Here is a 20636-nt window from a genome sequence, read left to right on the forward strand (position 1 = left end):
GCAAAAGACAGCTGACGCCCAGAGCCGGAAAGTTGCAGCTCTCCTCCCGCTGGCCGGTGCCTTTCACAAAGGCCTCTCATTCCAGCACAATTTCTCAATCCTCAGCAAGGGGCTTTGCTACTACGTCGGCCCCCACTCCCCAGTCCCAGCCACTTCATCTCTTAAAACGGTAGGAAATTTCAGCATCTTGAGGCAGAGAAGTTGGCAGCTAATTGGCATCAAACAATGCAGATGCTGACTTTGCCTTAAACAATATTGTTCACTCACTCGCATCTGGTGTTGCCCCAGGTGCCCATCACAGTCATCCGTGAGCCACACAGCCCTGCACCAGGAAGTCGGGATCCCCCATACTGGTGGCACAGCCAAGGGCCGCAGCCATCCACGGCTGCCTCAAAGGCTGTGCATTAGCTAGAAGAGGAGTCACCAGTACTCGGATCCCAGCTGTCGGGGGTGTGGGCTCTGCCACATGCCACCACCACCCCCTTCCTCATGAGACACAGGAACACCTAGAGCGATTATTTGCATCTGTGAGAGCCCGTTAGTTGCCTTTGAGCTGTCCAAGAGCTGCCTCAGATTTGTGAAATGAAGCTGCTGCGATAACAGACCGTAAATAATTGAGTTAGACTCCAGTCATTTGTCTCCTTTTCACAAGCTAGTTGGAACTAAATACCCTCGTTTGTCCAGCCAGGACTTCGTTAACACGAAGTTGCAATCAACCAGAGTTTGCATTAGAGAAGGTTTTCCGACAGGTGCGTCCTGAAGTTTGCTGGTAGTAGATTCTTTACTCTGGTGTTTGAGGACTGGAGACCAGCCTACGCCGCAGGCTACTAGTGTTTAAGTTAATTATTAGGTAAGTGCAGGGTGGGGGCAGATTTTACAAGTGTTTCTTGTCCTCAAAGTTAGAAACTTGGTACCTAGACTTGGACCAGTTTGAATCCTGACGTCCCACTTTACACAGTCCCATCTCACTGCCCTCTGAATGCAAATCCTGAACGGGCCTAGGCCACCTGGCTGGCCGCAGGGGCCTCCGGCTGCTTCGCTAAGGCGGGGAGCGGCAGGTGGCCTTCCACCCCTGCCTCAGGCCGAGCTGGACGCGAGACGCTTGCGCAGGTGGTTGGCGAAGTCCACCTGCGTCTGAGACAGGACCTGGTTGATGATGGTCTTCGGCAGCCACCCCTGCAGCAGAGAATAGAAGTTGGCCACGGGATGGAGGCTGGGAGACCTCCATGCTTAGCTACCCAGCTTTGTTAATAGGTGTAGCCATGGGGTTGGCCGGGGTCAAGAGCCCGAAGTGTCACAACAGACTGCAGCTGTGTCTGCCCAACTGCACGACCCTGAACTAGCTCCATGTCCCCTCTCACACCAAGGTCCCGTCTCTGTGAAATGTTAACTACAGGGCTGGCTTGAAGGTGATTCAAGGACTAAGAGGGAGCTGGTGCCAGCCACTGGGATGCTGGGATTGCACGCCATTGTGCCAGCTCCCTTCCTGCCCAACCCCTTGTGGTCCTGTCCCCTGTGCCTAGGGGAAGAAGAGCTCCCCACCCCCCCCCCTTGGTCACGTCCTGCACCTCTCACCTTGAGGTCGATACTGAGCAGCCAGGTGAGTTTGGTCTGTAAGGGATTTCCAGCCAGCGGGTGAAGCACCATGCAGGTGGGCCCGTGTTCAGCCCTGGTGGAGGAAGAAAGTGGATGGTCGGGGCAGTTCAGAGAACTCTCACTGGTAACTTCCACCAGCCACATCCTCCAAGTACTTTGTTCCCTAAACTGCATGGGGGACGCACCCTTTCCTGAGGGCAGTATTTTAAGATTGTCACTGGACCAGCTCAAGACAAATGTCACTTGAGTCCCAAGCACTTGTGCAACCTGGAGCCCGGGGTCACTGGGTTGGAGGGGTAGATCCATGCTGGGGCTGGTTTGCTTGGGTCACTCAATTATACTGCTCCCACACCTGGGGACTGAACCTCAGCCCTTGAGGCTTGCCTCAGGAGGTATCGAAGGCTTTCTGGGAAGGGACTGGACTATCTCATCTGGCAGGCTCTCTGGCTTTGGAACAGTGGGACTCTGGTAGCCAAGAAGAAGGTGTTGGGCCTCTGCCACCAGCCTTACCTGATGACACCTTTCTGCTCCGGCATCTCCCCGAAGTGGGTGGCCATACCAGCCAACACGCAGGTGGAGCCCCGGCGCTTGGTACAGCGCACGCTCACGAAGTCCCGGGGACCCACGAGGTTTCCTGCTGCCTCCGCAGCCAGCTCATGGGTGATGACCGTGTCTCTCCCAATCTTCTGCAGGACCTGGCCAAGCATCACGGGAAGCATTCAGCAGCGCTAGGGCCGAGCCCCACCCGTAGGTGGCTGTGGAGTGATGATGAGGGTCAGGTTCTCCTGTCCCCCCTCCCCTCACACACACCCTGACCTTGCTCCTCACCTTCACTTCCTTAACAGTGGGGTTCCACTCCCCCATGGCCTCCATGCGCTCCACCAGCTCTTCGTACAGCCTGTCCATGGGCTGATCCAACACCACTTCCAGTCGGAACACCTTGCCCACCTCCGGCACCACTTTGCTCAGCACTTTGTCCCCGTTTGCCTGTCGAAGGACAACAGCAGCATTCCTAGATAAAATCTCAGAGGCAGGACGAGGCAAGAGGGAAGGGAACAAGAGAACATCTAGCCAAGTGCAGGGAAGCCTGCCCTGCCGGGAGCCAGGTAAGGCGGCTGCACTGCTAAGATGCAAGAGGGACCTGCCGCTCCAGGCCTCTTGTTCCCTGGGTGAACGGTGGGGCTGGGCCAGGCTAAAACCTGGAACCGGGGGCTTTGTCTGGGTTTCCCACATAAGTAGAGTCCCAAGCACTTGGACCATCTGCTGCTTTCCCAGGGTATTAGCAGGGGTTGGATCAGGAGTGGTGCTGTCATCAGAGGTTTAGCTTGATGTGCCATGGCACCAGTTCCAGGAATAATGCTTCTTACAATGCCCAAATAAGGAAGGAATTTCCAGGAACACTGACCCCACACAGGAACACCTGAGGACAGGCAACATTGAGCATGCATACTCTTACCTGCTGGTTCTCCTCCTTCCAGCCGTCCTGGCTACTGAGGATGCCCAGGGCTTTCTGCATGGCCTCCTCTCCCTGTTTGATGTAGGCCAGCTCCTGGTCACTGTACAGGGTCTCTTCCAGCCGCGAACCTGGATGTACAACCCAGGAGAGAGCGCGTGTTCTCCCTGGCCCATGGGTCTCCCGCCAGCGTCCACCCCTGCGATGGTGCAGCCTGCCTTTTCCTCCCAGGGCATGCATGGGCCCGCAGGTCGGTAGCAGGGTGGGACTCTGGCAAAGCGAGAAAGGGCAGGAAGCGGGGGCCTGAGCTTTCACACCCACCCCACATCGGCTGGCCCCCACACACTCACCAAGTAGAGAGCTCCGACGGCGAACCTGGTTAATCCACGCACTGGGGGTCGGGCCCCCCAGGGCCCTGCGGTTCAGCTCTTGGCTGATGGCCAGCACCGCCTGCTGCCTCAGTCCTGTCCAGATGGAAGGAAAGTTCAGAGATAGGGAACTGGCCTGCAGGACACAGTTTGCTCAGGTACAGAAATTCCTGCTAGGGACTGGAGAAAGTAAGGCATTCACTTCCCAGCCCTGGTAACTCTTCCCCGGGTTACCAGCACAGTACCTTCTGGCTGGGGTAATCGGGAATTGACCCTGCCTGGAGGACAGAGTCTGCATCTGCCCCTGCTGGTGGGTGTTTCAGGGCCAGAAAGCTCACTGCAGAAGCAGAGTAGAGGCAAGCCCTCCTGGAGGGCCGGTGTGCTTGGGCAGTGGGTAGAGCCACTCTGGCATCGCATATCAGCCATTCAAGGCATGGCTGTTCCCTACTAACGCGCCAGGGAAGGAGCCGAGGATGGCTCAAGATTTCGAGATAGCCATACACAAACATGGGAGCCCAAAAGGACATCCAGACTCCTGGCTCTGGTCCGGATGTTTGAGGCCATTCTGAATGAGGGGGAAAACGTCTCTGTATGTCACTCTGCCTTTCAAATAGACCTTCCGAAAGAAAGGTGGGGCTGACATCCCATATGGGTGCAGAGCAGGGGAAGATGGCCCAGGTGCCAGGGCCCTGCTACCTACGTGAGAGATCCTGATGGACTTCAAGGCTCCTGGCTTCTCCTGGCCCAGCCCCAGCGGTTGGGACCATCTGGGGACAGAAGTATGTTTCTCTCTGTCGGTCCCTGTCTATCTGTCTGTCTCTAACTCTACCTTTCCAACAAATAAATCTTTTTAAGAAATAAAAAAGAAAGAAGGCAAACCCCATCCCCTAAGGTCTGCAGCCCGACCCTTTGCACAGGTCCTTCGTGCCGGTAAAGCCGCTGGATTCTGAGCTCAGAGGGGCCGGCAGTTTCTTAGCGAGGAACAACCGGCTGCTTGCCACAGGTCTTGAAGGCGTGGCTTGTGGCTCAGTAGCAGCTAGGTCAGCCCAGTGCACCTGGGAGGGCCCTGTCCTGGCAGGGTGTGCAGTCTTCAGCGGTATCTCTATCATCTACCACGGTGTGTGCCCGGAGGCTCAGTGCACACCCCTTCCTGCCTCTCCTGTGGCCAGCTGTGTGAATCAGCCCAAGTGAAACCGCTGTCTGAGATTCAGGCATTCTGTAGGGGCTCCAGGTCAAGTCTCAGCTGCTCCATCTCTGATGCTAATTCCAACTAATGTATCCGGGAAAGCAGCAGAAAATGGTCCAAGTTCTTAAGGCACCTGCCCCCCACATGGGAGACCCAGAAGGAGCTCAAGGCTCCTGCTTGGTCCAGCCCTGGTCAGTGCAGCTGTTTAGGGAGTGGACCAGCAGATGGAAGTTGGGAAATTAGTCTCTTTCTGACTCTCTCTCTCTCCTCCTCCCTCTACAACTGTCCCCTTTAAAAAAATTTCTTCTAAATTTTATTGCAAAGGCAGATTAGATTTACAGAGATAATCTAATAGAGAGATAGAAATAATCTAATACAGAGATAGAAAGATCTGGACCCGGTACGATGACTCAGTGTCTAACTCCTCACTTTGCAATGTTAAACCCTGGGGGGCCCAACGGTCACGGACCCCAGGAGTAGCCCCCCAGTACCCAAGAACCAGGTCAGAGGCTGCAAGTAGCAAGAAGACTTTATTGATGTTCGCGAACGGGCCCCTACCCTACAGGGGAGAGAAGCCCCGAACTCCGGGAATACAGGCATCTTATAGGCACACACTACAAGCTTAGCATATTTTTGTGACAGGTCTTAAGTTTTATGGCCTTACTCTGACGCCAACCCAGGACTTTCTGGGCTCGTTTCTCAGGATAAGGAACTTGCTTGTTAGGAAACAGAAACCCAGACCCCCTTCCCGCAGCCCGGGCCTGTCACAGCCTTCCTCTTGTTTCTTATCTTGCCAAGCAACATATAGAAGCAACAAAAGCATTAACCCTTGCTTTTTCTCTTTTAGCAAGTGCTGAAATTCCAAATGGGCGCTGGTTCATGTCCCACCTGCTCCACTTCTTATCCAGCTCCCTGCTTGTGACCTGGGAGAGCAGTAGAGGATGACCCAAAATCTTAGGACCCTGTACCGTATCCAGAATAAGCTCCTGGCTCTTGGCTTCAGATCGGCTCAGCTGTGATTGCTTGGAGAGTGAACCAGCAGATCTTTCTGTATCTCCTTTTCTCTGTAAAATCTGTCTTTCCAATAAAAATAAATAAACCTGTTTTTTTTTTTTTTTTTAAAGAGTGAGCTTCCATCTGCTGGTTCACTTCTCAAATGGCTACAATGGCTGGACCTAAACAGGTCCAAAGCTAGGAGCTTCTTCTGGGTCTCGCATATGGGTGCCAGATCCCAAAGCTTTGGGCCATCCTCTGTCGCTTTCCCAATCCATAAGCAGAGAGCTGGGTTGGAATTGGAGCAGCTGGGACATGAACCAGCACCCATATGGGATCGCTTTCAAGGTGAAGACTTAACCATCGAGCCATTGTATCAGGCCTTATAATTACCTTTCCAAGCAATCAGTAAATTTAAGGGAAACAAGCAAGCAAGCCGACTCCCTCGCCATGCTGGCTTCTCTCTTTACCTTGCTCCTGTGCCGTTTCCCACTCTTCTCTCCAGCTTGCCAACGCTGTCCCGAGTCAAGGCTAATCTCCTCCCTGGTGCCCCAGGTACACGCTCTTTGGGAAATGAGCAATCAGAGACTGGCAGGGACATAGGCATCGTGGCAGGAGCCAGCCTGAACCTCCAGATAGCCACACAGAAGTCAGAGGGGAAGGCAGTTGCCCAAGTTCACCAGGTAGACACACACCTGGACAGGGCCCCTGGGGCCTGATCCCGATCCCCTTCCCTCTCCCTTGCTAAGCCTTGCAGCAGCCTGGGGTCGGGGTCGGGACGGGGAAGAGCTCACCCTTCATGTTGCGCACGTGTCTGTAGGAACTCCCAGCACACAGCTTGAACGTCGCCAACAGCATCCTCAGCCGCCAGATGTGGCAGTGCCGCCTCCTGCTCTGCCACCACCTCTGCTCTCTCGCTGTCTCTCAAGGGTGGCTGCTCCGTCCCTTTTGAGCCCTTCCAGGCCCACCTCTGGATCCTGCAGCTGTGGCACCGGCTGCCGCTCCCTCTGAAACTTAAATGCCCCTCGCTGAAGGCTATGCTTCATCAGGGAGAGATAACAAAACCATCACTCACCACGCAGAGGAAGGGGTCAAGGATGGAGCGATTGCCACACGAGGCTGCTCTGGCCACTTTTCAGTTGGGGCGGGGGCAGGGGGAGGGAGCCAGGCCAGACCAAGCAGATGGAGGGGAGAGAAGCCTGGTCGCAGGCAGCAGCAATGCACACGTAAGGCTTCCAGCAGTCTGACATCCTGGCTTTAACAGGTCTGGAATTGAGGCTCAGAAACCTACATCTCCCAAAAATAAAAGTCCCTGGCCGTGCTGTGGTACTGTGGCTTAAGCCTCTGCCCCCAGCCTCAGCATCCCAAGTGAGCACAGTTTGAGTCCTGGCTCCTTGCTAGTGTGGAAGATGACCCAGTGCCTCCTACATGGGAGACCTGGATGCAGTTCCTGGCTCCTGGCTTCGGCCTGGCCCACGTCTGGCTTGGCCTTTGCAGAGCTATTTGGGTAGTGAACCAGCGGTTGAAAGATCTGTCTCCCTACCTGCTCTCTGTAACTCTGCCTTTCAAATACATTATTTATTTTTATTGGAAAGTCAGATTTACAGAGGGGAGACAGAGATCTTCATCCACTGGTTCACTCCCCAAGTGGTCACAACAGCCGGAGCTGAGCGGATCTGAATCAGGAATCATGAGCCTCTTCCAGGTCTCCCACACAGGTGCAGGGTCCCAAGGCTTGGGCCATCCTCAACTGCTTTCCCAGGCCACAAGCAGGGAGCTGGAAGGAAGTGGAGCAGCTGAGATATGAACTGGCATCCACATAGGATCTTCGCACATGCAAGGCAAGGACTTTAGCCACTAGGCCACCACACCAGGCCCATAAATAAAGCTTTAAAAAAACCAAAGTCTCCAGGTGTCTGTGGTGCAGGCAAGTGGCAGGCATGAGCTCAGTGATCCCACACTGTGAGAAGCCGCTTGGCCTCTGCTATCACAGACTGAGGAACCCCAAGAGTCCCCAGAACGTAAATGACTCTTCAAGGACTGACAGCTGCTCAGTGGCAGGACATTAACACAGATCTCTGGCCTTCAGGACATGTTCTGGGGTTCCTCCTGCACCCCATTGCTGCCTGAGCATGTTCAGCTGCTCGTGGGTTTGCTCATCCGCTCATAGAAACGGCCTCTATCAGAGCTGGTGCTGCGTCATGGGACTTGGCAGGTGCAGGAAGACGGGGAGACAGGAAGGTGTTTGGACACTTCCGGGAGCTCAGTGAGGTCCAGGTGAGGCTAAGTCAGCTCTGCTGTCCCAACACGGTGTGGGAGGTGAACGCTGGGATCTGAACACATCCTTCCCTCTCAAGGTGTCCTTGAGGCTGTTCTGAAGCTGGGTTCCCCTGGAGAGAAGCGTGGGGGACAGGGGGTATAAGGCTCCTGCCCACGCCCCAGCCTTCCATGACCCGTCGCCATGGCTCATGGGCAGGGGGAAGGCCTAAGACCCTGGGTCAGGTGAGCACAGCAGCCCCTCCTAACAGGAAGGAGCAGGGTCTACTCAGAGCCGGGGGCACAGAGCAGGAGAGGGGTCCTGGGAGCAGCAGCTGCGTGGAGGCACCCCTGTCCTGTCCTGGCCACAGTCCCTCCTCCTCCTCCTCCTTGGACACCCCAAGCTGCAAGAATGACTTGTTCTCTTGCCTCGGGGCCTCACTCGATACTCTGGCTTCAGGGATTCTTTTTAAAGATTTATTATTCTTTATTAATTTATTCGGGAGACAGAGACAGTTTCCATCTGCCAGTTTAGTCCCCAAATGGCAGCAGCAGCCAGGACTGGACCAAGCTGAAGCCAGGAGCCAGGAGCTTCATCCAGGTCTCCTAAGCACTTGGGCCATCTTCTGCTGCTTTTGCCAGACCATCAGCAGGGAGCTGGGTCAGAAGTGGAGCAACTGGGATATGAACCAGTACCAGTACAGGATGCTGGAGTTCTAGGTGGCTGGCAAGGTGGACGACATTTTGAGTTGGAAAAGCTGTGTGTGGGCACTGTATTGAGCTCTGGGAAGACAATGAGGGGAAGGCCTTTTAGTGCTTGTGGTCAGTCCCCTGTGCTCAGGCCCCATGCACAGGATCAACGTGCTGGGCGCCAGGACTGTGCCAGCTGCCCAGGGCCACCCGTGGGGTCCACGTGCTCCGAGATGCACACGTGTGCCCTGTGAGCCTTCTCTTGGGAGGGGGTGGAAAGATGCTGTGAACCATGCAGATAACTTTCAAGGTCCTGCTGTTGCCAGCCTCTGGATTGCAGCCATTTTCAGAAGGGGGGTGGTGCTCCACCCGCCTAACGCGGCTGTTGATGTCAGCAGCTGCCATTGACTCTGGGGCGGGTGTGGGGGGGCTGTGCCCATGCCCAGTGACCTCCCTCAGGCCAAGGCCTTTTTCCTCTTCATCCTTTTTGGGCTGCCCGTTAACTCTTGCACTCCCATAGTGCAGGCAGGTGTTGCAAGCTACAGCTTAACCCACTGGGCCACAAACCTCAGGCCCTTTGGGATGAGACCAGAGGTTCCCGGTAAGAAGAGCAGATGGGGGTGGGGACAGCCAAAGATTTGAGAGGAAAGAAGGGGTCTCGTTCAGCAGCTCTGTCCTGGTCGTGAGCTATGTAGTGGTGCTCACGTGACCTGCACTAGGTACCCCTGCAGGAGCAGCTGTCAGTAGGGCAGGTAAAATATCTCACTGCGTGCAGGGAGGGAGGCTTCCGGGAGGAGGTGCCATTGGCAGCTGGGTCTGGGAAACAAGGATAGGGGAGCCAGCTAGGCTTATGGTAGACGCTGGAGAGAGGATGGATGCGTGTACTGCTACTGGCACAGGCGGCCACCAGCGTAAAGAAAGTCCGCGAGGGTTGAGAGCTGGCCGTCTGTGCGGACTGGAGTGTGGCTGGGGGCACGGGGAGTGTTTGCAGGGTGTGTGGAGTGTGAAGGCTGCAGACAGAGGTAGGTGCCCGAGTAGGGAGTTAGGAATGCTATGGGATCCAGTACATCTGCCGCTCAAGCTTCCTGCCCTGCTGGGCGGAGGGAAAAGCACAGCTTTGCTCTTCAAATGGACCCTCAGCTGTGGTGCCATGCCTTCCTTTTCCGAGGGTCCAAGGGGACTTTTAATCTATGAGTCTTTAGGATGGCTAGAAGGCTGACATGAGCTAAGCATAGGGGCTGCTTCTAAAGGGCCATAACAAGTTGAATGTATTTTTTTAAAAAGATTTATTTACTTTTTTTTGGGGGGGGGGAAGTCAGATTTACAGAGAGGCAAAGAGAAAGATCTTCCATCCACTGGCTCACTCCCCATAAAGGGCCACAACGACTAATGCTGAACCGATCTAAAGCCCAGAGCCAGGAGCCAGAAGCTTCTTCCCACGCGGGTGCAGGGTCCCAAGGCTTTGGGCCGTCCTCTATTGCTTTCCCAGGCCACAAGCAGGGAGCAGTCAGAACATGAACCGGCACCTTTGTAGGATCCTCATGCTTGCAAGGTAAGGACTTAGCTATTGAGCTATTGTACTGGGCCCCTGTGAGATCAATTTTCTTTTGGTGCAACAACAGCAACAAATAGCCCAAGTTTTCCAAAAGTTAATGAGAATTCCTGTACTGAACTAACTATGCATGGATTTCTGTCGATTTTGGTGCCAAAATAAATCACTTAAAAATCAATTAGTTGGGCCCGGCGCAGTGGTGCAAGTGGTTAAGGTCCTCACCTTGCACGCCTGGGATCCCATATGGGTGCCGGTTCTATCCCAGCAGCCCCGCTTCCCTTCCAGCTCCCTGCCTGTGGCCTGGGAGAGCAGTTGAGGACGGCCCAAAGCTTTGGGACCCTGCACCCGCGTGGGAGACCCAGAAGAGGCTCCTGGCTTTGGATCGGCATAGCATCGGCCGTTGCGCTCACTTGGGGAGTGAATCATGGGACGGAAGATCTTCCTCTCTGTCTCTCCTCTCTGTATATCTGCCTTTCCAATAAAAAAAAAATAAATAAATCTTTATTTTTATTATTTTATTTTTATTTTTATTTTTATTATTTTTTTTTTATTGGAAAGGCAGATATACAGAGAGGAGAGACAGAGAGGAAGATCTTCACTCCCCAAGTGAGCGCAACGGTCGATACTTCGCCCATCCGATGCCAGGAGCCTCTTCCGGGTCTCCCACGCGGGTGCAGGTTCCCAAAGCTTTGGGCCATCCTCAACTGCTTTCCCAGGCCACAGGCAGGGAGCTGGAAGGGAAGCGGGGCTGCCGGGATTAGAACCGGCGCCCATATGGGATCCCGGGCATGCAAGGCGAGGACCTTTAATCACTTGCGCCACCGCGCCGGGCCCTAAAAATAAATCTTAAAAAAAAATCAATTAGTTAACTTGAAAAGCGGGTGATAGAAAGAGGGAGAGAAGGGAGACCTTTCGTCTGCGAGGTCACTGCTCCCATTGCCACGGCAGCCAGAATTGGGCCAGGTTGAAGGCAGGAGTTGAGGGCTTCGTCTGGTCTCCCATTTGGTTACAGGAGCCCAGGGACTTGGGCCACTCTTTGCTGCCTTCTCATGAGCATTAGCAAGATGCTGGATCAGAAGTGGAGCAGCCAGGATTTGAACCTGCTTTCTCATATGGGATACCTGCTTCTTTTTGTTTGTTTATTTTTTGTTCTTTATTTTTTATTTTTGAAATTTATTGTACAATTTTGTATAGTCTTGGATTTCCCGCTCCCCAATTCCCGCCCCCTTGATTTTTCCCATAATGTCACAACTCTTCATAAGGAGTTACCATTCCATCAGTGTGCTATTTAAGTGTGCCCCGACATTGCTGGCACAGACAGCGTCAGACAGTCCAGCATCCCATTGTCTAGACAGATCCAACACTTTCACTGCAGCCCATCTTTTGTTTGGAAGCAGAGATGCAGGTCGCATTGTGCCTTCACATCTGGATATGGTAGTCTCCGTTGCTCCATCACTATACGTTCCAACTTACATAACGATTCCTTATATGAGAGAGAACATATGGTATTTCCCTTTCTGTGATTGGCTTATTTCACTGAGCATAATGGTCTCTAGTGGAGACCGTCTAGTTGCAAATTGTATAATTTCATTCTTTTTCATGACTGGATAATATTCCATGGAGTAGATGTACCATAGTTTCTTTAGCCATTCCTCTTTGGATGGGCATCTGGGTTGTTTCCATGTCTTTGCTATTGTAGATTGTGCTGCTGTAGATATAGGATTACAGATCCCCTTCTCATATGTAGTTTGAATTTCTTTTGGGTAAATTTCTAGGAGTGGGACAGCTGGATCCTATGGCAGGGATACCTGCTTCTTAACACACTATGCCATAGAACCAGCCCCAAACTCAGTGTTTTCTCTTTGGGCTCTGATGATAAAGATTGTTAAGTCTTGGCTCCTTGTTTGAATCTCTGTTGGCAGTAAATTCACAGGTCACAAAGTATCTTTCCATAGGACACTTAAGGTGTATAGAAACTTTCCACAAGATTCAGCTCTGAGTGTCCAGACCTTTGCACTGTGCTGGAAACATGCCTGATGAGGAAGCTTTGGAGCCCGGCTCTCTGCTGGGCCTCAGCACATACTGGTTTGGTTTTGCTTTGTGTGGTTCGTTGGTTTTGCCCATCTGTTAAGGGTGGCCAGCCTGAACCTGATAGTGCATCCTGACCCGTGAAGAGCATTTGCACTAAGACAACAGGGCCGGGGCTAACATTGTGTTGCAGTGAGTTAAGCTGCTGCCTGGAATGTCAGCGTCCACATGGGCACTGGTTCTCATCCTGGCTGCTTCAATTCCCATCCAGCTTCCTGCCAATGTGTTTGGGAAGACGGCAGAGGATGGACAGTACCCAGGGGCTCCTGCCACGTGCCTTGGAGACCTGGGTAAAGGCCCTGGCTCCTGGCTCAAGCCTGGCTCAGCTGACTCTGGCTGCTTTAGCCATTGTGGGGAGTGAACTAGTGGATGGAAGAGCTCTCTCTCTCTCTCTCTCTCTCCCTCCCCCTCTCCCAGGAACCCTGCCTTTCAAATATATGAAGAAAAGAACAAAACCATTGTAGGAAGGCTGTAAAAGTGAAGCAAACCAGTGACACAAGGCCCTTAGAGGGGCTAACGAGGGGTGCGGCATCACCCCCACTCCCAGGGCCTTTTAGCAGTCTCGGTCCTGGCTCCTTGATCTGAGAAGGTCCTCAACAATTCCAGGGGTCATTCTTCTTAGCTCATGGAGGTTGGAACTCCGAAGCCTGGAATACCCTGGGGAGTGGGTATTACCAAGCAAGTCCTCCATGCCAGGTGCCAGCTGCTACCCACCTCGCATGTATCTTCATTCATTTACTGCTCACAAAAATCCAAGGAACTGGCACTGTTATTATCAACACAGGTGTTATGGGGGGGGAACTCGAGGCTATGGAAGCTGAGTGAATTGTGCAAATCCGGTGACCTGGGACACAGAGCTGGCAGCAAGGCCTATCTATGCTCGTGACCCCGGGTGTGGCCTCAGAACCACAGGCACTGATGTCACCTCGCCTGTCATGTGGCTGCTGGCATGCAGCAGTCCCACTTCAGACGGCAGGGCAGCACACGACTTCCTCCATGGCTGAGCTGGCCATCCCATTCTCTCCCCTTCCTCTGACTCACGCAGACTCTCAGATGTCCTTGCCCAGGGATCATAACTGCGTCTTCTGTCATAGCCTAAACCAGCAGAGCAAACAGGGTAAGGGAGATGAACTTCACAATGTGGGTGTTCTTTGCGGTCCAAATGCCCATTTTAAGAGCATTTCCAGGTAGGAAACAGAGCTTGCATTCAAAGGACTGGGAAAGGAAGGGATTACAAAGGGTTGGGGTCATGGGGTTCCTCTAAGGGCTGGAATAGGGCACAGGGACTAAGCACCACCTGCAATGCCAGCTCCCCACAGAAGCACAGAGAGAATCCCAGCTGCTCCACTCCCAATCCAGTTCCCTGCCAACATGCCTGGGAAAGCAGCAGCAGATGGCTCATCCCAGCTGCTGAGGGCACCTGGGTAGCAAGCTGGTGGAAAAACCCTGAACTCACTCTCTTTAAAGATTTTATTTATTTATGCACTTTTAAGATTTTTTCCTTTTTATTGGAAAGGCGGATATATAGAGAGGAGAGACAGAGAGGAAGATCTTCCATCCGATGATTCACTCCCCAAGTGGCCGCAATGGCCAGTGCTGTGCCAATCTGAAGCCAGGAGCCAGAAGCTTCTTCCAGGTCTCCCACGCGGGTGCAGGGTCCCAAGGCTTTGGGCCGTCCTTGGCTACATTCCCAGTCTACAGGCAGGGAGCTGGATGGGAAGCAGGGTAGCAGGGATTAAAACCTGAACCCACATGGGATCCTGGCACGTACAAGGCGAGGACCTTAACTGCTACACTATTGCACCAGGTGCAAGATTTATTTATTTTTATTGGGAAGGCAGATACACAGAGAGGAGGAGAGACAGAGAAGAAGACCTTCCATACAATGATTCACTCCCCAAGTGACTGCAACAGATGGAGTTGAGTCAATCCGAAGCCAGGAACCAGAATCCTCTTCTGGGTCTCCCATGTGGGTGCAGGGTCCCAAGGCTTTGAGTCATTCTCCACTGCTTTCCCAGGCGACCGGCAGGGAGCTGGATGGGAAGTGGGCTGCTGGGACTAGAACCAGTGCCCATATGCGATCCCAGGTGTGTTCAATGCAAGGACTTTAGCCCCTAGGCCACCGTGCTGGGCCCAACACCCCAAACTCTGATCAACCAAATTCCAACTGCATGTAAATTGCACCTCAATAAATTTGACCAGAGGAAAAAAAAAATAAAACCAACAAATGGGCCCAGTGTGGTAGACTAGTCCTCATTTTGCATGTGCCAGAATCCCATAGGGGTGCTGGTTCGTATCCTGGCAACCCCACTTCCCTTCCAGCATTCTGCTTGTGGCCTGAGAAAGCAGCAGAGGACAGCCCAAAGCCTAGGGAGTTTGCATCCATGTGGGAGACCTGGAAGAAGCTCTTGGCTCCTGATCAGCTCAGCTCGGTCGCGGCCACTTAGGGAATAAATTGGCCAAAGGAAGATTTTTCTGTCTCTCCTCTCTCTCAGTCCGACTTTCCAATAAAAATAAATATACCTTAAAACAAACAAACAAACCAAAAACCCCACCTAGGACCTAGAGAGAGATACCAGAGAGTCAGTTGGCTTCCTGGACTTGCAAGCTGGCCAGCACTGCGCCCTGCTGTGGCACATGTCTTGTTTCCCAGGCAACAGCACCAGAGGCGGTTTGCTCTCTGACCATGGTAAGAGGGACTGTGGGCAAGCCAAAAGGGCAGGACATGGGAGCAGACAGGAGGACGGGGCAAAGCAGCCCCAGGAAGGCAGGATGTGAGGAAGGAAGTCCATGGTCTTCCTCTTGATTTTCAGATGATGTTAGGTATTAAAACGCACTTATAGTTCTTACAGTTCTTTTTGTTGTTGTTGTTAACATTTATCTATTTATTTATTTAGTTAGTTTTGCAAAGTCAGATATACAGAAAGGAAGATCTTCTGTCCCATGATTCACTCCCAGATGACTGCAACAGCAGGTGCTGTGCTGAACCAAAGCCAGGAGCCAGAAACTTCCTCCAGGTCTCCCATGTGGGTGCAGGATCCCAAGGCTTTGGGCCGTCCTCAACTGCTTTCCCAGGCCACAAGCAGGGAGCTGGATGGGAAGTGGTGGAGCTGCCGGGATTAGAAGTGGCGCCCATATGGGTTCCCGGCGTGTTCAAGGCGAGAACTTTAGAAGCACGGCCACTGTGCCGGGTCCAGTTCTTACATTATTATGTGCAACATAACTTATGTTATTTTAATGTGTAATTCTCGCAGCCAAGTCCTCTATTCACGGTGTTTACCACAAGCCAAAATCTCAGACGCGGCAAAGGTGCTTAGTAGGTCCTTTATTCCAGCAGGGTAGGAACGGCAGCAAGACTAGAGGGGGAGAAAACTGGAAGGGACACATCTCCTGCCATGGTGGCAGGATGGGGGTTGCCAGGGCAGGGGAAGAGACAAGATGGAGGGGGTGGGGAAGAGCCAGGTAAGAAGGGAGGAAGGGGGAGGGGGAGGAGAAGGGAGGGCTGTGTGGGCTGTGTGCTCTGGCCCCAGGGACTGAGATTATATGAGTCACAGGTAGGTGGGTGGAAGGGAGGCACCAGAGATTGGGGAGTGGGATTATCAAGTAAGGTGGACGGATGGTCCAGCGCGAATTTCATCAGCTATGAGGAGGAGGAAATGGCGCAGGGCCCAAGATGGGCGTTAGAATCACTCCTTACAGATGGCCCTGCCTGAAGCTGTGGGTTTGCCAGGCTGGGGGGATGGGCTTGTGGGGGCGGGGAGCTTGGGACTGACAGGCAGTGGCGGCAGGTGGGGTGGGTTGGGGGGTTGTGCTCCATTTTCTGCTTTCTCCAGGAGAGGGACGGGATGGAAAATTTATTTATTTATTTATTTATTTATTTATTTATTTAACGATGTATTTATTTATGGGAAAGGCAGATCAGGCTTACGAAGAGACAGATTTCCGATCTGCTGGTTCACTCCACCAGTGACCGCAATGGCCAGAGCTAAGCTGATGCAAAACCAGGAGCCGGGAGCTTCTTCCAGGTCTCCCATACAGGTACAGGGTTCGAAAGTTGTGAGCCATCCTCTGTTGAATTCCCAGGCCACAGGCAAGGAGCCGGATGGGAAGTGGAACAGCTATAAATGAACCAGCATGTCCACATGGAATCCTGGTGCTTGCAAGGTGAGAATTTAGCCAAGGAGCCATTAAACTGGGCCAGAAAAAAAAATTTCCCCCCATGTGCAAACCCAGATGTATTTGAGAGAGAGAGAGAGAGAGAGAGAGGGCCCAACATGGTGGCCTAGTGGCTAAAGTCCTTGTGTCACATGTGGCAGGATTCCATATGAGGGCCAGTTCTAATCCTGGCAGCCACGTTTCTCATCCAGCTCCCTGCCTGTGGTCTGGGAAAGCAGTTGAGGACGGCCCAAAGCCTTGGGACCCTGCACCTGCATGTGGGAGACCTGAAAGAGACTCCTGGCTTCTGGCTTCAGATCGGCTCAGCTCCAGCCGTTGCAGCCGTTTGGGGAGTGAATCAATCGACGAAAGATCTTCCTCTCTGTCTCTCCTCGTTTCTGTGTATCTGACTTTGCAGTACAAATAAATCTTTAAAGAGAGACAGACAGACAGACAAGAGAATTCCAAGAGAGAAATGACCCCTACTTAATTTAAAAAAAAACCAAACAAACCATGGTATAGGGTCCCCTGGCGGCGTAGTGGCCTAGTGGCTAAAGTCCTCACCTTCAACACGCCAGGATCCCATATGGCCACCGGTTCTAATCCTGGCAGCTCCACTTCCCATCCAGCTCCCTTGCCTGTGGCCTGGGAAAGCAGTCGAGGACAGCCCAAAGCTTTGGGACCCTGCATCCGTGTGGGAGACCTGGAAGAAGTTCCTGGATCCTGGCTTTGGGTCGGCAAAGCATTGGCCATTGTGCTCACTTGGGGAATGAATCACCGGACGGAAGATCTTCCTCCTTGTCTCTCCTCCTCTCTGTATATCTGACTTTCCAATAAATAAATAAATAAATAAATAAATAAATCTTAAAAAATAATAATAAAGACCATGGTATAACAGGTAAAGCTGCTGCCTGCAGAATTGGCATCTCCTGTGGGTGATAGTTTTGGTCCTGGTTGCTTCACTTCCCATCCAGCTGGCAAAGCAGCAGAGGATGGCTAAATGCCTGGGCTCTGGTGCCCACAGAGAAGCTCAGAGTTCCTGGCTCCTGGCTTTGTACTGGTCCAACTCAAGATGCTGCAGCATTTGGGGAGTGAGCCAGTAAATGGTGATCTGTCTCTGTGTCTGTAATGATTTCAAATAAGTTTTTTCTTAAATCATTTTTTAATAATTGGCTTTTAAAAATGATTTATTTAATGTTGGAAAGGCAGCGCTACAGAGGGACGCAAAGAGAGATTAGTTCTTAAATGGCTGTCATGGCCAGAGCTCGGCCGGTCTGAAGCCAGGAGCCAGGAGCTTCTTCTGGGTCTCCCAAACGGGTGCAGAGGCTGAAGAACTCAGCTGCCTTCCTCTGCCTTCCCAGGCATATTAGCATGGAACTGGATTGGAAGTGGAGCAGCTGGGACTTGAACTGGTACCCACAGGGAGTACTGGCACTGCAGGTGGAGGATTAGCTTGCAACAACCATAGCACCAGTTCTAAGAATTGGCTTTTCTTTTAAAGATTAATGTTGTTTATTTTTTTAGTTGAAAGGCAGATTTATTTACGTAGAGGGAGAGGCAGCAAGGGAAATATTCACTGTTTTTGTAGTCACCAGAGCTGGGCTGGTTTAAAGGCAGGTCCAGGAGCTTCATCCGGGGCTCCCACGTGGGTGCAGGGACCCAAAGCCTTGGGCCATTCTTCAATGCCTTCCCAAGCAGAAGTGGCACAGCAGGGATATAAACTGGTGCCCATATGGTGCCAGCCCTTGCAGGTGAATTATTATAGTTTGTTGAGCCACCACCCTGGCCCCAAGAATTGCCTTATTTATTTATTTGAAAGGCTTATTTATTTTTATTGCAAAGTCAGATTTACAGAGAGGAGGAGAGACAGAGAGGAACATGACTTCCGTCCGATGACTCACTCCCCAAGTGACAACAACAGCTGGAGCTGAGCAGATCTGAAACCAAGAGCCAGGATCCTCTTCTGGGTTTCCCACGCAGGTGCAGGGTCCCAAGGCTTTGGGCCGTCCTCAACTGCTTTCCCAGTCCACAGGCAGGGAGCTGGATGGGAAGTGAGACCGCTGGGACATGAACCCGAGCCCATATAGGATCCCAGTGTGTGTCAGGCGAGGACTTCAGCCACTAGGCCACTATGCCGGGCCCAAGAACTAGCCTCTTAATTTTGGCAGGTAGGGAAATCCCAGATCTTATGAAATTGTATCTTCAAAATTCAAAATTAGGGCCCGGCAGCGTGGGACCCTCTCCAACCTCTCGAACCCCATTCCCTGAAGGTGCACTTTCAGACATTTTGAGAGAGATTTATTTTCAAATTTGAGAGGCCGACTCCATACTCTTCAACCATGGAGGGCCCCAGGTGGCCAGACAGCCAGGCGAGGTCTTTCCATCCGGTGCAGGAAATCTCCTTCCCATCACTCGGCTCCTGCTCACTGAGGGCGAGCAGCTGTGCTCACCTTTTGTAAAGACATCTGGGCTCATCAAGCCTGGGTTCACTGCCTGCTCGCACCTGTTTCCCTCCAGCCTTCATCTGTCCGACCTACAGCTCAGCAAACACCTACAGAACAAGAGCTCCCACACGCCCAGCAGTCACCCTCAATGATGAGAGTAGAACAGAGATTAAACTGCCCCTCGGTTAGGGGAGCATCTAAGCACCAAGTTTAGGTACATCGGGACCGAGGTAGAGCACAGGTGACTCCCAGGTGCAGAAATGAGAGCCCTAAGGGGCTGGTACTGTGGTCTGGCTTACAGAGCTGCCATCTGTGACACCAGCATCCCATATGAGCACTGGTTCGAGTCCTGGCTGCTCCTGTTCTCATTCAGCTCCTTTCTAATGTGGTTGGAAAAACTGGAAGACGACCTCTGTGTGTAGGGTCCCTGTCCCCACATGGGAGACCAGAGGAGGCTCCTGGTTCAGTCTAGCGGGCTGAGGAGTGAGCCAGTGAGACCTCCCCCTCTGTCTCTGCACCACTTTCAAATAAGGGAAATAACTACATTTTTTTTTTAAGTCTATTTTTCTTTTTATTGGAAAGTGATATTTACTGAAAGGAGACAGAAAGATCTTCTATCTGATGGTTCACTCTGCAAGCAACTGCTGGTGCCAAGATGACCTGAAGCCAGGAGTCTGGAACTTCCTCCAGGTCTCCCACACGGGTGCAGGGTCCCAAGGCTTTGGGCTGTGCTGGACTGCTTTCCCAGGCCATAAGCAGGGAGCTGGATGGGAAGCGGGGCTGCAGGGACATTCCTGTTGCGCCATGATGCCCTGAGATTGTTCTGTGAACTGTGTCTTCTGGTTGAATTACTGCGGCCCATCTTCTGGGTTGTGTAGTGGTGCTGTGGATCCCAGACTACTGGTGGGGACCTGCCCAGTTGTGCCCCACCACCTTCTGTCTGCTGTGCCAGCAGGCCTACCTGCCGTGCGATCCGCACTCTGAGATGTCCATCCCGCATTCTTTCGAATGCCTCCCCGGTGGGCTACTGGGGTGTGTGAGGCTGTACTGAGGGTCGAAGGGCTGTTTGTCAGGGCAGAAGAGGATCTTCTGGTTTCTCTTGCTAACATCTGCCAACTTAAGATGGAGGGCCACAGGAGCAGGAGCATGGAGCTTTGGGAAAAGCAGGGTTGCTGCTGTGCTGCTATCATTTCACAGTTAACTAATGATGGCCCTGAGAGGATTTAGTCGCTCTTTGTTTATTTTTCTCCTTTGAAAGCAGTCTCCTGTAAACCCCATGTGGAAGAAACTGCAAGCTGAAACGAGGGGCCAGCAACATGGATCGACAGGCTAATCCTCAACCTTCAAGCACCCACAGCCCACCTGCGCACTTTGTGACACAGCTGCTCCACTTCCCACGCAGCTCCCTGCCCGTGGCCTGAGGAAGCAGTGGAGGCCGGCCCAAAGCCTTGGGACCCTGGAAGAAGCTCCTGGCTTGGGATCAGCTCTGGCCATTGCAGCTATCTGGGCAGTGTATCAGCAGATGGAAGATCTTTCTCTCTGCCTCTTCTTTTCTATGTAAATCTAAGAAAAATAAATAAATCTTAGAAAAGTTGAAAGCACAGCATGAACTAGGATCAACTTTGAAGTCTGATAAAAAGATAGCATCCCAGTAGTGACCCCAGGGAGTGTGTTGGCTGGAAGCTGGATGGGAAGTAGGGCAGCCAGGATTTGAACCAGGGACTCCCTGAAGGGAGGCAGGCCTCTCCAGTAGCATCTCAACTACTACGGCCAAGGCCTCCTTACCACATGACTTACTGAAACATGTTTTTTCCATTATATTTGAAGGACAGAGATGGAGAAAAACTTACAAACC

The 20636-nt window shown here is 52.5% G+C and overlaps 1 protein-coding gene across 1 annotated transcript; it reads right to left on the reverse strand.

The window, feature by feature from the left end:
• Positions 1-1047: 1047 nt before the first annotated feature.
• Positions 1048-6454, reverse strand: STAR (steroidogenic acute regulatory protein). The gene is made up of 7 exons (XM_040970606.1): positions 6391-6454; positions 3400-3513; positions 3053-3180; positions 2425-2583; positions 2107-2291; positions 1576-1669; positions 1048-1176 (listed from the first exon to the last, which is right to left on the reverse strand). The coding sequence occupies exons 1-7, from the start codon at positions 6452-6454 to the stop codon at positions 1078-1080; spliced, it is 843 nt and encodes a 280-aa protein (XP_040826540.1). The 3' UTR covers positions 1048-1077.
• Between the last annotated feature and the right edge of the window lie 14182 nt (positions 6455-20636).

The sequence above is a fragment of the Ochotona curzoniae genome, unplaced genomic scaffold (genome assembly GCF_017591425.1).
Source record: "Ochotona curzoniae isolate NIBS_2020 unplaced genomic scaffold, NIBS_Ocur_1.0 contig_1976, whole genome shotgun sequence".
Classification (NCBI taxonomy): Eukaryota; Metazoa; Chordata; class Mammalia; order Lagomorpha; family Ochotonidae; genus Ochotona; species Ochotona curzoniae.

What these genes read in the sequence shown, in the direction of transcription:
- STAR (XM_040970606.1), bottom strand. Translation starts at nt 6,454, where the DNA reads ATGCTGTTGGCGACGTTCAAGCTGTGTGCTGGGAGTTCCTACAGACAC. An exon ending in CCACTGTTAAGGAAGTGAAG is followed by an intron (nt 2,292 to 2,424) that starts GTGAGGAGCAAG and finishes ATGCTTGGCCAG; the next exon opens with GTCCTGCAGAAGATTGGGAG. An exon ending in TGCTCAGTATCGACCTCAAG is followed by an intron (nt 1,177 to 1,575) that starts GTGAGAGGTGCA and finishes TCTCTGCTGCAG; the next exon opens with GGGTGGCTGCCGAAGACCAT.